At 39.2% G+C, this 17,733-nt stretch overlaps 2 protein-coding genes across 2 annotated transcripts in view; one reads left to right on the top strand and one right to left on the bottom strand.

Moving 5' to 3' along the window:
- The window catches only part of LOC128246200 (pre-mRNA 3' end processing protein WDR33-like), a 41,215-nt gene extending 39,812 nt beyond the window's left edge, over positions 1 to 1,403 (bottom strand). The window contains exon 1 of the mRNA XM_052964389.1: positions 1,279 to 1,403. The gene's annotated coding sequence lies outside the window, so the exon portion shown is untranslated. The remainder of the gene's footprint in view (positions 1 to 1,278) is intronic.
- Positions 1,404 to 1,612: 209 nt separating this feature from the next.
- Positions 1,613 to 16,027, top strand: LOC128246532 (RNA polymerase II subunit A C-terminal domain phosphatase SSU72-like). Its single transcript, XM_052964776.1, has 5 exons — positions 1,613 to 1,854; positions 2,303 to 2,446; positions 12,515 to 12,654; positions 12,970 to 13,088; positions 14,363 to 16,027. The coding sequence occupies exons 1-5, from the start codon at positions 1,781 to 1,783 to the stop codon at positions 14,465 to 14,467; spliced, it is 582 nt and encodes a 193-aa protein (XP_052820736.1). The 5' UTR covers positions 1,613 to 1,780; the 3' UTR covers positions 14,468 to 16,027.
- Positions 16,028 to 17,733: the final 1,706 nt, after the last annotated feature.

The following is a 17,733-nucleotide window of genomic DNA, read 5'->3' as shown; positions in this document are numbered from 1 at the left end:
CCGGGTTAAAGCATACTGCATCTATAAAATATCATAAAAACAAGAAATATTACCAGATAATGTGATTTTATATTAGTTCCGTACACAAAAAATAAATATCCAACGAATAATCATGAGTTTGACGGGTTTTCTTCATTTCATTCTGTCAAAACCTAACGATATATACATGAAGGGCACCTGTAAAGCACTTTAGGGCACAATTTTAAAACAATCAAAACATTTCGGCCATGGCCGAGTTGTTAAGATTGTATTTACGAGGTCTATCTCGAAGTTTGTCAGAGGCGGCGATTGCGTACGACTGGATCGAGTTGTTCCGCTTGGCATAATTGTTGTCTGTGTCAGTAAACTTTCGTTTTATTGGAAAGGTTAACAGTGTTTTAATGCATTAAATGCTTGTTTTGTGCAAAATAACTTTTCACTTACATGGTAAAATATGAATATAAACCTTTATGATCAATTTCAACCATAAAATACTTTACTTAATACAATTTCAATATATTTCAAACACCCCCTTTTTATGCACAAACCCGTTTAGACATTAGGGATTGGAAGAATCCCGTCTAACATATCTATTATTTTAGACTAGCAGTGTCATGTGAATTAGGAATGTCACACCTTTGACACTTATAAAGGTGGATTGTTGAACAAGGTGTTAATGACAGCCACACACTTTCCAGCTTGTTAAGTATTTGAAATAGCTTTCATGACTTTCGACTGATGCTAACGATATGACAACTGATTTCTTAATGGTTACGAAATTAGTAACAAATTGACGGGAATTGACCACCTCAACAGTTAAACTTAAAGGTTTACCAGCTGATACTGGGTCCTAGTCCACCTAAATGGCCGTCAACGAGCCTTTTGACGATTGGTTTTAATATGGCAGACTCGTGACATCCATCTGACTGGTTGTGTACACATATAAGAGTACTCGTGACCCATAATATATTAATGTGAAAATAACAACTCTAATGACAAATTAAATCCAGTTCAGATCACTGTCTGATAAAAATTGAAAAACTTTGTCATTATTATTCAACATCAATGCATATTATTACAGTATATCAGTTCGCCCGTTGTTAAATGGTAGAGAGTTGTAGCGTTACAGGGATACATAAGAAATGTCAAAATAATAAAAAAAAAAGTATCCCTGATCGCTCATTATTGTAGCTAATACTGGGCCCCTGATACTGTACGAACGGGAGAGGTTACGAAATGTCAAGATCCCAATAATGTTTAAGTTAAAGAAAATATTTACTCTCCTCTGTATAAACTTACTGTTTGTAAAAGAAGATCTCATATTCCCCAATCCATTTTAAGGTTTTTAATGAATTTTCCGGAAGGACGCCATGTGAACAATTTTTGAAGATGAAGTCAAAAAACAAAATTCCGTAGACGAAATTATTAAAGAAGAATTCGAGATAGTTTTCTAAAAGATACCATAATATTTTTTCCCTTTTTAAAAGAAAGGTAATCATTACTATATTACTATGATTAAGAGGTCGTCTTATAGTAAAGACTAGTAAATTCTTTCACTGGTTATATGAAAAATATTACATTGGAAACATTTTTCGTTTATTATTACAACAACAATCTTATACCTTTACGAAATCATAAAACTCATTGCTGTGTTTCATCTGAGACCGAGAAAATATATCGAGCAATATCAATAACATCAAAACAAAATAAACAACAAAGTTTTATATGAAAACTTTCCCTGTTATTTTACACTTTTCTATGTATTTCTATTTTTGCAGCTAATTAGTCATTCTACTTAAAAATGTCTGATCTGCGAATCGCTGTTGTTTGCTCTAGCAATCAAAATAGAAGTATGGAAGCCCACAGCTGTTTAAGGTAAATGTTTCAATCATGGAAAAATTGTTGTTATTTTTCTCTGCTATACGGTGTATATATGTCAAAATAAAGGTTTATATTCTGATTTGTGTGTTACTTGTTCTTAAATCGGTCACACAAGTGACAATAGAAAATGGGATTTATCATTAGTTGACCTTGACCTTTTTGATGACATTTAAGGGAAGCAATTCTGTAATTTGATGTAGCTAAGGGATGGTCTGAAATGTAAATAAGCTCTACTAATGAACTTTTCAATACGGTTTATTCAATGATTAGTGTTGGTGCTCATGTCTCCATCAGTTAAAGGTGGACATAGAATATGTCTGCATTTATAGTTGAACAATTTCAAAACATTTGGAAGACATACACCTATTTGTACCTGTTCAACTATGTAAGCATGAACTGGTTTTGTCTGATACATAATTTATTAATCGTTTCCTGCTTTCAGCAAAAAGGGCTTCAACGTCAAGTCATATGGCACTGGAAACCAAGTGAAGTTGCCAGGACCTGCTCCAAATATGCCAAACGTTTATGATTTCAACACAACATATGATGAGATCTACAAAGATCTTATGCGAAAAGATGCTGAATTGTATCCTATAAGAAATGCATTATTTTACCCAACTTGATATTGAAGGAGTGCTAATATCTTTGAAAAATAAACTGAATTTATAAAAGGATCATGTATTGGTCATTATAAATTGAATTGAATTTTGGATATCAAAGAATATTGACTATATTGTGATTTTTTTTATACTTTTTCTTTGATTTACAATTTCATTTTATTATTTCACATTGAAACACGATACATGAAATGCACCAGTCAAATGTATTGTAACCACAGCCCCCCCCCTCTAGGGGTATACCTGGGAAATGAGCTGTGTTTTTTATCTTCCAGGTGGCCCCACAGTGCTGGGTGAATGCAGTGGTTTGTCTTTGCGCCAAATATAGTGGGGACATGTGGGCCTTACCTAGGATCCCTGGGTTCCGGGTGCATTTGGCGGGGATTTAACCATTAGTTTGTTTCCGCAGGGCGGGGATTTTACCCGGGCTTGTCTGGACCGAAAGTCAAAGTCCTCGCTGTTTCCTAGACCTGGGGGAGCTGTGGTTACAATTGACCGGTGCATAAAGTAAGATTTATAACAATAAATATTTTCTATTGACAGAATGGACAATGTAATTGTTAAAATGCATTAAGTAAAATCTTAATGATGATATATATCATAAGGGCTAAGCCCCTCTTGGTGATTTTCCCTATTTTTTTTAAATGTCTTGGATTGTAACCAGTTTTCAGGAGGGGGTGAACCAAATTTTGACATCTTTTAAATTGTAAATCAACAACATGGTTTCAATGCCAGGTACTTGTTGAAGGCTGATGTGCCATTTTGTTGGTTGGAATTGTAGGTTGTTCTCTGGTTTTGTCATGTATAAATTATTAGAAAAAAAATCATGCATATATTTCAGATTGGTGTGCTGCTTGCAAACATTTAAGACTGATTGCGAAGGATCAGACGGCTTGACAGTCCTCTATTAACATTTTATTTCTAACACGTGCGTAGTTAAATTCACATTGTGTTACTTAGTACTTTTTTACTATATCTACCTGGTAACATTATTTAAAATATGTTTTTAACTCGCAAAAAAATGTTTGAATTGTTGTTCTTGATTAATTTCTCTCCCAGTTATAGACGTGTAACAAGTTCTTTTACTTGCTTCATTTAATGGTTTATAGTGAAACTTATATAAAAGCCATATTGGTGATGAAAGTGGTATATATGTTTTAGTTATTCAATGAGCATCTTTTTTATGACTTCAATTTCATTTTATTGAAGAGCTCACAAAAAGTCATGTAGTTAATCGTGTGGATGTGCTTAAGACTGTCTTTTCAGAATGAAAATCGTAGGCTGGTGCTGTTCTAGGTTTACCATATATTTTATATGGCAACCTATGTATTGTCAAGAACAATGTAACTGCAAGTGAGAGCCACAAAGTTGCAACAGCCAGCTGTAGAGAAGAGACTGCTGATGAGTCCAAGCCCATAGCTCTGTGGAGCAAGGATAGAGTCTTCTGTTCTATTAGTGGTAGTTGTAGTAGTAGTCAGTGTTTCAAGCCCCATTATGAGCCTGTTTTGGTTCAGACCTGAGCAGGTACATGTGATCGCCCTTTGTCCGGGGTATAATGACACTCTGGTTCCATTACATGCAGCGTTGTCCTGTATATGTGTTGGTGCGCAACATGGATACATTATTTCCGAGTATAAACTTATGTTTAGTAATAATGAAAACAATATTAGTTTCAATAAGGTATTTACGAGATGGGTAATATGTTGAAAGAAATTTATGGTATAAAGTTGAATGTGTGAATTCAAATGTTAGGAAAATGCAATATTTTAGGTAATTAAAGGGAGATCACTACATCAAAGTGATCAAGGATTTGGCCCCTTGTTGATAATTTTCTTGCTGAAGAAAAAAGTTTTACAACATGCATTATTTGAAGGTGTCGATTACACCCATGAAGGAGATATTTTATTGAAAGGTTTGGAATCTTATACATCCGAGTGTGCAGACATTTTTGAAGAAAGGTGAACACAATTTGGGGCACCGGTGAAGATTTGATGACTTCAAACAGCTCGGGAAGAATTTAAACTGCTGCTATACACATGCATCAAAACATGATTGTTAAATCTAAATGGTTTTTTTATCTGATGACTAGTAAAATGATGAATATGGCGACCACCTTAACAGTATATGCATTTATTTTGTTCTCTTCGGTCTTGATACATACTAAACTTTATCAGAAATGGGGCAGTAACTTTATTCAGATTTATGAACAGTGGCCATGCGAATTGGAGACCATTTTCAGTGATCTAGGTCTCCCAATTTACATAACATGTACGCCATTTTGATAGGAAAACAATGGAATTGGATGTTGGTCTTCATCAGTGGTATAGCAAGAATTATCTATATTTAAATGTTGCCGGTAATGTTTATAATTAATTCAAGCAATAGAAAAAGTATCCATTATTTATCAGTATTTAATGTGTACAGTTCAATGTTTGTAGGGTAAAACTGGTGTTCCCCCTTTTGGTGCGATGGAATCCGGGCCATCTTTTTGGCAGCATTTCAGATGATATTAGGTACACCTGATTGGACTTGAGGAGCAAACTAGATTTGGATTTCAGAAAAAAAAGAAGTAATTATAAATTACTGAAATGAATTCATAAACTTTTATTTAATGATATAACCTCATTATTGCCAAGAACTACTGCACACATCATAAGCCCAGGGGTCCTCGCACCTCGTTTGAACCTGCATTGATATGCTTATGGGATGACCATGCTCAAAGTCTTGCTTTTCAACAAAATGCAAACTACTATATATATATATATATGTGTGTGTGTGTGTGTGTGTGTGTGTGGCCCCCTCTATTTTAGAAATGGTGCACTCATATTGAAGATTAATCTGTTCTTGAACCTGGTTGCAACTCTGCTAATGCTATTGTCTGTTCAATGAACATAATAAATGCTTGTTACGTCCATGAAGGAGCCAGTTTTGCATTAGCTTCTGTTAAATAAGAGGACTGTTTGCAGTTTAACTATTAACAAATCCTTAACAATAAAATGCGTGATTCATGTCATTATCAGCGTATGAACGCAGTAGATCGGTTTAAGTGTGTCGGGTTCACGCATACTTGAACCCGCCCAACTGCGTTCATATCACCAATAATGACATCAGTCATGCAATTCAATGCTTATATTTACACCAATAACTGATTGTTTCTTTCTAGAATTGTTAATCAAAAGTAATTTAAGAAAACTTCCTCAACCATGCGGTAAAAAGACCGATCAGACAGGTTTACACATTTCATTGCTGCGGACAAAATAGTTCCAAATTAAAAACACTTTAATTCAAAATTGAAACGCTGATGTTCAATTTTTTTTAAATATTTCGTCTGCGGATAGTACGCTTTTTATATTAATACGCGATGATTCGCGATTCGAACATATCCAAAGATGTTGTGTTCATTGGAAAATATTTGCAGTTGCCGTAAGGTCGTTCACTGAAGAAATGGAAGTTGAGGTGTAAATATATAACTTCTTTTTCACAAAATGTGTTTGATACAATCTTCTAAACAAAACACTAATATAACGCTACAATTCAAATGCCGTCATAGATGCGAAAGGAAATCACATCTTGATATTGGTAATTTTCCTTTTAGATTAAGCATATTGTCAATGCATCGTTTCAACTTGTGTTTAAAACGAGACTTGCTTCATGTTGTACACTGACGATAAAACAAAAAGGCAGGGTATATTTATGAACTTGTTTCACAATGACAAACTTACTGCAACCGTTGGCTTTTATACTGGAATATCCATGACTGAAAACCAATCAGTTTGTCCACTTATAGCAGAAAAAATATAATTAGCAGAAAAGTCGCCACGTCTTTCAAGTTGCACAGCTTTGTGCACTAGCCACTGATGGTGACCAACATTCCAATCGTTCTCGTCCTACATTGAGGAAATCACTGGCTCTGTTTTTATATTATTCTATGTCCTATTTCACGGCGTTGCCACTATCCTATAGGTGATCATGAACATCTATATTGTTTGCAAATATTTTAAATGATAGCCTTACGAGTTAAATCCGAGTGCGAAATTCTTGTTAACCATCAGGGTAGCTAGTCTTTTAATTTTTAGTTGTTTCTGTATAATACTGCCTGTTGCTATAGTTAAATCTTAAATTAAATTTTGGCCATCAAACGTTTTGAAACGGTTATCGTGTTATGAAAAGAATGTTCTATTTAATTTTAGGCCGTCTTACTATTTTTCTGGCAAAGTTTAATCTTGTTTAAATGTGATGTTTCATATTGGATAGCAGTGGTAATAACGGCGACGGAAGATGCAGTAAGGGTGACGGGCGGGTGATTGAAGTTGGGGAGGGGCAGTAACGGCTATGGGGGAGCAGTCGTAAATGAGGTGCAGTAACCGCGACGGGAGGACCAATCTGAGAAATGGCGACGTTAGGGGCATTAATGGCGTTGGGCGGGTAGTTGTAGTATTGACGGCGACGGAAGGTTCAGGAACGGCGACAGGCAAGGCTTGTAGAAGACGGAAGAAGCATTTTCTAGGATTGTTGTTGCTGTAAAGGAGACTTTCGGGGCATTAATATGTGGGTGGTTTTAGCAGTAAGGAAAGTGCAGTTACGGCGACGGGAAGGTTAAAAACGACGAATGGCGACTGAACTGTAGTTTTAGTTGAAATGGCGACGGAAGAAGCATTAAAGGCGACGGGAGGGGCATTCATGGCGACCTAAGGGTATTTGTTATTGTAAAGGCGACTTCGGGTAGTTGTAGTTGTAACGGCGACGGGAGCTGCAGAAATGTCGACCCAAGGGTAGTTGGAACGGCGACGCGAGCGGCAGTAATGGCGACCTAAGGGTTGTTGTAGTTGTAACGGCGGCGGTAAAGGCGACTTTATGGTAGTTGTAGTTGTAATGGCGACTTAAGTGTAGTTGTTACGACGACGGGAGGGGCAGTAATGGCGACCTTAGGGTAATTGTAGTTGTAACGGCGACGGGAGCGGCAGTAATGGCGACCTTAGGGTAGTTGTAACGGCGGCGGTAATGGCGACTTCATGGTAGTTGTAGTTGTAATGGCGACCCGAGGGTAGTTAAGTAGTGACGGCGACGGGAGCGGCAGTAAAGGCGACCCAAAGGTAGTTGTAGTAGTTGCGGCGACTCGAGGGTAGTTGTAGTTGAAACGGCGACGGGAGGGCCAATCGGAGAATTACTTGGTGACGTGATGGACGTAAGTTGTGAGGAGTAGTTGTAGTAGAAACTAAAGAAATGGGCAGTAACGGCGACGGGAAAGCCAATCGTTAGGTGCGGTTTCGGAGACTGAAGGGTAGTTGTAGTAGAAACTGATAGAAAGGGCTGTAACAGCTACAGATGGTTGGTTGTAGTAATAAGAAAGAGGCAGTAACGGTGAGGGGAAAGCGAACCAGAGAAGTACTAACGGCGAAGTGAAAGGCAGTAATGCCGTCGGGTGGCTAGTTCTGGCGTTAAGGGAAACGTGAGAGGCAGTTACGGGGCCAGCGGATAGTTTCAGTAGTAACCGGGTGGGGGGGGGGGGCAATCGGAGAACTAACGGCGACGGGCGAGAAGTTGCAGCATTAAGGGAGATGTGAGCGGCAGTAATGGCAACAGGTGGGTAGTTGTATTTGTAAGGGAGGGGCAGTAACGACGACAGCAGGGTCGATCGGAGAACAATTTACGACGAAGTGAGGTACAGTTATGTCGTTCGGTATGTAGTTGTGTTAACGGCAAACAAAGTGCATCTTTTGGTATTATCAGGTATTTATGGCGCTGGGCGGGCAGTATAAGAAGTGGGAGCAGTAACGCCGGCAAGCGGTTAGTTGTAGTGTTAATGGCGACTGAAAAATTGGAGGAGACGCGAGGGCCAGTAACTGCGGGTATTTGCTGTAGTAATGGAGTCGAGTGGTTAAGAATCGGATAAGGGAGAGGTAGTTACACAGACGGACGGGTAGTCGTTAATATTAAAGGAGCAGAGTGTTGTAGTTACGACGACGGGCGGGTTGTGAGTTGAAATTATTAGTATGAAGACGGAATCCATGGGCTGTAAATGAAGACCGGTTGGGTAGTTGTATAAGTATGCAAACGGCGACGTGAGGGGCAGCAACGGAAGGAGAAGTAGCGGGGGCAGTCGGGGTAATGCTTATAGAAATGGGGGAAGGGGATATGCGGTGGGTGAAGACTACCAGTGATGTCAATGAGAAATAACTGACACTGGAAATAATGGACCGGAGAGTGATTTGAGAGACAGTAGCAGCGATTCACAAGATCATATCAACCGTGTATCAAACCGTTTATGGCATAACTTACCTTCGCCTATGAAAACAAGAAAATGGCTGAAAAAGGTTAAGCTTTTGGACCAACTTTAAATCAACGTAATGCAATTTAAGCCCTCTCAAGTTCAAGCTGCCACAAGGGACAAATATGTTGCAACACTACCAAGTCTTAGACATTGAAAACGTTTCGAGATGCTCAATTGTGGGGCATGTTTCTTATTAGAGTGTCAGATGGATTACACGTGTACGTTCAGATTCTCTTGTAGCACGTGGTTCAAATTTTACGTTGCCAAAATTGACTGCGCTATTTTAGTTATTACAATTGACTTTTAATGGTGACATTGCAATCGAAAATTGTGATTAACCCAGTGTGTAGATTGGCAGGAATCAGATTTGGAATAGGGCAGAGTTTCTAGTTTTCTTAGCATATCCAATTTTTTTTCATCCCGTATTTCATCGGGGAGAGGGGTACGCACGTCCGTAATTCATTCAAGGGAGGCTAACGTAATTTACATTCTTTAAGTAGATGTTGGTTGTTCCTCTTGGTAAAAGTAAATCTCATGTGAGCGATTTCGACACAGAGCACGTAACGTAATCTGGAAAACTCGAACTTAACTAGCTGCTGTCTCATCACGTATTAGGAAATAGTCAGATGCGAGGGTTGACGTAGAGCGTCGTCAAATTTGAACGTAATGCCAATTGACCCGAGTTATTTTAATTGTTTAAATGGATTTGCAATCGTGAATTGTGATAACACCAGTGTGTAGTTTAAGTATGCGTTAGGCAGGAATTGGGGTAGAATTTCTAAAAAAAATTTCCAACATCCTTTTTGTCATCTTTTCGGCAGGGAGAGGGGCACGCTCGTTCTACATTAATTCAAGGGAGGCGAACGTAATTTCTTTTCTTTAAGTAGATGTTTGTTATTCCCCTTTATCATGTGAGCGATTTCGTCATGGGGCACGTCATTAATATTGCAAAATCGAAATTATATTACTTGCTGCTTCCACATCCCGTATCATCAGATAGTCTGACACGATGGTGGATATAGTCACTGTTTAATACCATATTATTATACTTTCAATGACATCGTTCAAAATGTAGCGTGCGTATAAATATTTAAATATTAGCATACTCTGCTTTGCCGGAACAGGAGCTGTCCTTTGGTTATACCGCGCTGATAAATATGTTGAAATGATGTGTTACTGGCTCTTAATCTACCCGTGAACCATGTTTCGAAAAGTAGTTTACATATATCTGAGATTCAAGGGTCAGCTAAAGGTTGTAACCAACCTTGAACTACCTTGGCAGAAGAAGGATCTACATGTGTAGAACATAGTGATTTAAAATTAGCTCCAGTGTAATTTATTGAACTCTGTAAAATATGTGTACATATTGTCTTACAGGAAGTATTTGTAAATGGCATTTTTTAACTCGTAATTTGTCATTGATTTTGTCAATTATGCAGCACTAAACCGGATTTTGTGGGTGAATATAGTAGTCGGCGGGATACGGCCAATAGTCGGCAAGATCGGCACATGTATACGGCACATTTGTACGGCCAGTAGTCGGCGAGACACGGCCCATTTGTACGGCCAGTAGTCGGCGAGACACGGCACATGTGTTCGGCCAGTAGTCGGCGAGACACGGCACATGGGTACGGCCAGTAGTCGGCGAGACACGGCACATGGGTACGGCCATTAGTCGGCGAGACACGGCACATGGGTACGGCCATTAGTCGGCGAGACACGGCACATTTGTACGGCCAGTAGTCGGCGAGACACGGCACATTTGTACGGCCAGTAGTCGGCGAGACACGGCACATGTGTTCGGCCAGTAGTCGGCGAGACACGGCACATTTGTACGGGCAGTAGTCGGCGAGACACGGCACATTTGTACGGCCAGTAGTCGGCGAGACACGGCACATTTGTACGGGCAGTAGTCTGCGAGACACGGCACATTTGTAAGGAAAGCAGTTGACGAGACACGGCACATTTGCACGGCCAGTAGTCGGCGAGACACGGCACATTTATATGACCAGAAGTCGGCGAGACACGGCACATGTGTATGGCCAGAAGTCGGCGAGACACGGCACATTTGTAAGGCAAGTAGTCGAGGATACACGGCACATTTGTACAGCCAGTTGTCGGCGAGACACGGCACATTTATATGGCCAGAAGTCGGCGAGACACGGCACATGTGTATGGCCAGAAGTCGGCGAGACACGGCACATTTGTAAGGCAAGTAGTCGAGGATACACGGCACATTTGTAAGGCAAGTAGTCGGCGAGACACGGCACATTTGCACGGCCAGTAGTTGGCGAGACACGGCACATGTACGGCCAGTAGTGGGCGAGACACGGCACATTTGTACAGCCAGTAGTCGGCGAGACACGACACATTTATATGGCCAGAAGTCGGCGAGACACGGCACATTTGTAAGGCAAGTAGTCGAGGATACACGGCACATTTGTAAGGCAAGTAGTCGGCGAGACACGGCAGATTTGCACAGCCAGTAGTCGGCGAGACACGGGACATTTGTAATGCCAGTAGTCGGTGAGACACTGCACATTTGTACGGCCAGTAGTCGGCGAGACACGGCTCGTGTATGGTCAGTAGTCGGTGTGACACGAAACATTTGTACGGCCAGTAGTCGGCGAGACACTGGCACATGTGTATCGCCAGTAGTCGGCGAGACACGGCAAATTTGTACGGCCAGTAGTCGGCAAGGTACGGCACATTGGTACGGTCAGTAGTCGGCGAGACACGGTGCATTTGTACGACCAGTAGTCTGCGAGACACTGGCACATTTGTACGGCCAGTTGTCAGCGAGACACGGCGCATTTGTACCGCCAGAAGTCGGCGAGACACGGCACATTTGTATGGCCAGTTGTCGGCGAGACACGGTGCATTTGTATGGCCAGTAGTCGGCGAGATACTGCACATTTATTCGGCCATGTTAATATTATTGGAGCAGTGATGATGAAGCCGTTTTTTTACTTTCCAGGTGCCCCCGCATGGCCGGGTGACCGCTCTGGTTTTAAAATAGCGCCAAATTTAGTGGAGATTGGGCCTTATATCTCTGGGGTGCGGGGGCATTTGGCCGGGATTTAACCATCAGTTCGTTCACGCAGGGCGGAGATTTTACCCGGGGTTGGCTAGACCGAAAGTTAAAGTCCCGGTTATTCCCCGGACCTGGGGGACCGTGGTTACAATTGACTGGTGCATAACTAACATAGGGGTCGTGGATTTTGACAGTTATATATACCGAAAGTATACCGTGGGTCTACGTGTCACGTTATGGAAATATAGATTTACGCCAATAATGATGACAGTTTGTTGCATTCAGAGCTTAACGGGAAAAAACGCCTTTGTTAAAGGATATGTTTCAAAGATTGCTTACATCCTCGACATTAAGTGATTTCCAATTTTTAAATTCTTATCCCATCGTGTGATTTGAGTGATTACTTAAGTATGTACATACGACTGCTGGAGACTTAATTACTTCTAAGTTAAATTCAACAGTAAATATAATCTGCTTTCTGACGTCATATTAATTTCCAATTTCAGATGATGACGTCAGAAGGGGTCAAGCACGGCGACTTGCAAAAGCAAGCAAATCGACGTAAGAATATAACATAAATCGGACGTCTGACTACCGTAACGTACCTTTTGTTTACGTCGGTGCAGCTTCGGACGGGTATGTATGTAGTTGCCATATGTAGTTGTACAGCAAATATGATCAATACAAATAATTTTAAAATTGGATCCAAATTTCCTTAACCATTGACCTCAGATATAAAACAAACGGCATTCTACACATGCTCGACAGGAACAGAAGGATAAAGCAGATGCCAGAACGCTTCCAGTCAAACCGGGATACATTTGACGTCATCATCGCGTGCGAAGAGCGCGTGTTCGATCAAATTATTGAGGGTTTGTATTTTAATATACACATCATATATGATTCATCATTTATAGAAACTTGTCAATACGATTGTTTATGGAAGTCGATGTGTTTGTTGCGTTTGAATGTTGGACGTTGACGTCGTGCAAAATCGATGTTTGCCATAACTGGAAAAGTGTAACGAAGTATTCATATCAAAGTTCAAAGATTATCCATACACTCAATGTAATCCGAGTAAACAAACATCAGGAAATTATATAAACAAAGAATAACGCAGTTTTACCGAATGTTATATAAGTCAAGAGTAGAAAAAAGGCACACTTTTACTTATTTGTTCACAACAGACCTTGCAAACCGTGATACTGACGAGTCTCATCCCGTGCACGTGATCAACATTGACATCCAAGACAACCACGAGGAAGCAACATTAGGGGCTTTCATAATCAAGGATCTTGTTATCGAGGTGGGTTTTATGGTGATTTAAGGCCTAGTTTAAGCCTTCTATAAGTGAACCCCCCCTCCCCCCCCCCAATCTGTGTACAGTACACAACCTCTGTGTATTGATCTTAATCCAATTGCCTTGTGCCCTCTTATCAAATCTCCGACCTGAGTATCCTGCTGTGCAGTTTTGGAAGTTTTATTATAGAAATGGCCGCAAGTACGCGGTTGATTCCACATAATTTGGACAAAAATATGACATCATAACCCAAAAACTGTCACATTTTCCAGTACTAGATAAGGCACATCAGAATGCACCAGATTGTACCATGTTTTTTTTCAAAATTTTCCGAGGGGGCATGCCCCCGGAACTCCTACCACAAGTATGAAACCATATGAATGGAGGGCTAGCTACGCCCCTGAATATTATCCATGAACAAGAATGCTTTTAAAACTGGACAGAAAGGATAATAAAATGAGATAAGAATACATCCACTCTTCTATAAAACGGTTTAGGGCCCGATTTCTTTTATCAACCTATTTTCTTATGTTCTGTCTCTTCATTGTCACTCGTGAAAATATGTTTTTAATGACACTCGTGAAAACTATCTTAGACTGAAAGCATCATATATCCCCTATTAATTTATTTCTGTTACATTTGAGAAAATAGATCGGTTAAAGGATTAATTTCTGCTCAAAATTGGTTAGAGTACTAATACTGTGATAGCTATAAGCCGCTGTAAACCCTATCAACAGTAAATGACTTAGTTATGATACTCATTTCTTTTCCGTAAAATTCCGCCAGAAAACTATTAGTTATATTAGTTCAAAACTTCCTACAACGTATAGATAACAACTGTGACTGTTTTTATCCCTACTTATTTTTACGATACAGAACTACAGTAACTGTATATGTATATGTATATATATATATATATATATATATATATATATATATATTTGGTTTCATGTTGTTGATTTCTTATTCTTATTTTACTTTTTTATGCTTATTTTATTGCATATAGCATTTTTAGACACTTTATGTGTGTGTGTTTTTTTGACAACATATGAGTTTCACTTGAATTGGTTTAATATGTTAAAATATGTCACTTTTGGTGATTTCCACATATCTGCGATATGTCACATGTTTAATTGTAAAGCGCCCTTGAACGTATTTTTTTTATGAAAAGGGCGCTCAACAAATCTGGTCTAATAATAATAATAATAATAATATTATATAAAGTACAAAAGCTGTTCTCAATGGTTTGCATACTTTCATGTAACCCTTTTCTGTTCCAGTTGTCTGAATGCGATGATATCGACAATGAAATTGATGAAATTATCCAGGACTTTGAACACAAAATCAACAGAAAAGTTTTGCACACGATGGTGTTTATGGGATGAAGGTCATACAGAGAGAGTGTCTCGAACAATCAAACATTGCCAAACACTCAAGAAAGTTGACCCAAGTCAACACAATCCGCAAAACTAACTCACGGCATGTTGCATACCATTTTTTCTTCATCATCACTCACGACAACTCAAGCCCCAAATTCTGGAAATAACTTAATTTCTCTATAAATGGATTCAGCTTACCCCTCTTTTTCGTTTGGTAAAAGTTGTGTTATATTAATGTTCTGAATAGTTTCTGGACTTCTCAAGGAAATTATCGTGAGGTTATCACGATAAACTGTTGTTGTTTTTTCGTTTAATAAAATCAAAATTAAGTGAAAAAATTGGCTGAATGAAATATGCTACTAAAACGTCTAAAGCTAAACTAATGACGATAAATTAGGGCCAGCCTATTATGGCTTATTGCAACATATAAAAAATAAATAAGCATGTATATGTACTATAGAAGGCCTAAACAACATGTAAAGGTAACGATTATTTTGGGAAAGGGGATTTGCTCTGTGTTGTTTTTCTGAATAGGGGCCAAGGTACTTGATCATTGTAGAAAATCGGACCATGAAGTTTACGATTAATTGCACTAAGTTAATGTATTTTTTGTATTATGTTCTGAAAGATATTGATCCTTAAAGCTAGATTTAGTCTTCATATGTGTAGGCATTGCACTCGTATCAAAAGTGATGCTATTTGTGTTGTGTTGTATGATACAGTACTGACCTGTTGTCTTTCAATTATGAATTGAATGTTTGAATGTGCATCGCGGTGTATGAAAGCAATTAGCCAGTGTTGGGTAAGAAATGCACCAGTCATTTGTAACCACGGCCCCCCAGGTCCAGGGAATAGCCGGGACTTTGACTTTTGGTCAGCCAACCCCGGGTAAAATCCCCGCCCTGCGGAAACACGGCCCTTTTCCCCGGTATACACCCGGACCGGGGGGGCGTGGATACAATTGACTAGTGCATAAAGTCACAATGATTTACCAGTTCATTTCAAACACATAGGAACGGCCATTTTCATTTTTTACTGTTTATATTTACATTGATTATTTGCATATTTCTGGAGTAATCAAATTACAACACTGAATGTAATGATTCTAACCAAGACAGTTTGGATCTGGTCTGCAAGTCTCAACTCACTACAATCATAGTCCTGCTGAACACTTTAGATTGGATTTTAAAAAGTTTATATGACAAATATTTACGGATTTTATTTCAAAAGAACTGTTTTTATTCATTCTTACAGTGTCTCAGTTCACGTTCTACAAAATTATCAAAAAGTTCTTATGCAAATATGCAAATCACTGAAAGAAACTGACCAAGATTTCTGAGCGTTTTTACATTGTCATAACTATTTAAAATTATTCTTTTGAAGGAAATTATTTTTATGTATATAATTAATATATTTTGACGAAACAAATTAAGATGTACTGTTCAATCGTGCTTGTTTTGATTTTTTTTAACTTGATAACCATGATTTTGTAATATGCATGTATATAGCTGTACATATTTCATTTTGTAATTGTTACGATATGTTTCCATTAAAATCGTTGAATCTTGTAAATTGCGTTGTTTGATTGAATTGTCTGAGGACACCTTGGTTTAACATATAAAGTTACATATACATCATTGGGAGTTCTTGTAAGGCCGTGTCAGATTCTTGTTTAGTGTGCATTTTAAACCTACTTAACTGGCAGGGAAAAAACGACAAAGTGCCATGGTGGATCCGATGAACTACTTGTAAAACACATTAAAATAGTATAAACATGTGTTTCTCGCGAAAGTGTTCGTGTATCCAAAGCAAGTGCAGATTTGTGCTTATTCATTTTATTGTTGTTTTTTCACTTGAAAAGTTCCGGATGGTGTATTTGATAAAGGGTGAAATCGGTCTTTGATTTAAATGCTCAGTTAGGGAACGGAAAGAAGGCCATTTTGTGCTTAGGAAGTCACTGTTTGCTAAGGAAATCATTGGTTGCTATGGATGTAGATAGAATAACGACTACCTGAGTCTACATACCAAGTATCAAGGGTCTGGGGCAATGATTATGAACAGTCTCAAGTCAGAGTTCAGACTCAAGACTCATTATCGCAAAACTTCATTTCATTGTAATTTTCCTTCTATCAAAGCATTGATGGTGAAAATTTGCTGAAATATATCAGTTTTTGAATGTTTAACTATTATTTACATATATTTTTTTGTAAAAGAAATGAAATAAATATGATTTTTTTTCCTTTATAAAAATGCTTTTCTGAGTCTAGACTTGGACTTGAGACTGTTCGTAATCATGGCTCCAGGGCCTTGCAGTTTCAGAAAAGATGTTCCAAGATTTTACTTTAAAGTATATAGAAAACCTGGGACACCTGTGCTGGTATCCATAAACCATCTTAGTTATTTCTTAACTGGAGTCACGTTGCTAATAATTGAATGCACCAGTCAATTGTAACCACGCCCCCCCCCCCCCCCCAGGTCCGGGGGTATACCGGGGATAGCCCGGGAAATGGGCCGTGTTTTTACCTTTCAGGTGGCCCCGCAGTGCCGGGTGAATGCGCTTTAAATATAGCGGGGAATGGGCCTTACCTAGGGACCCTGGGGTGCGGGGGCATTTGGCGGGGATTTTACCATCCGTTCGTCCCCGCAGTGCTGGGATTTTAGCCGGGGTTGGCTGGACCGAAAGTCAAAATCCCCGCTATTCCCCGGACCTGGGGAGGCGGGGCGTAGTTACAGTTGACTGGTGCATAGTATCTCACTGGTCATAATATATATCAACTTAATGAAGTCTTAGACACATGTACGTTATTTACATTAATGTTATGAAATATACATTACTTCATATTTATTTTTCTTTAAATCCTACTTATGTCTTATGAATATAGCCCCATGGGCGTGGCTAGCTTTGACCACAGGGGTATTATTTGAACATTTTGTGGAGACCACTACATGTGGCTACATACCAAATATATACGTACGGTCTTGGCCAGTCAGTTTCAGAGATTTTCGAAAGTTTACTATGTTAGTATATAGACAACCTGGGACATCGGAGGCGGGGCCAGCTTTGACCTTAGGAACATATTTTGAACAGTCTTGGTAAAGGACCTTTCATTTCATAAGGCTACATGCAAAATATCACGGGACTGTGCCTTGCGGTTTCAGAAAAGAGTTTTAAAGATTTTACTTCATAAGTATATAGAAATTCTGGTACCCCAGGGCGGGGCCAAGTCAGACTCTTGGGACATAATTTGAACAGCCACTATACGAGGCTTTGC

This window comes from Mya arenaria, chromosome 9, assembly GCF_026914265.1.
Source record: "Mya arenaria isolate MELC-2E11 chromosome 9, ASM2691426v1".
Lineage (NCBI taxonomy): Eukaryota > Metazoa > Mollusca > Bivalvia > Myida > Myidae > Mya > Mya arenaria.
This window is presented reverse-complemented; position numbering and strand designations above follow the sequence as displayed.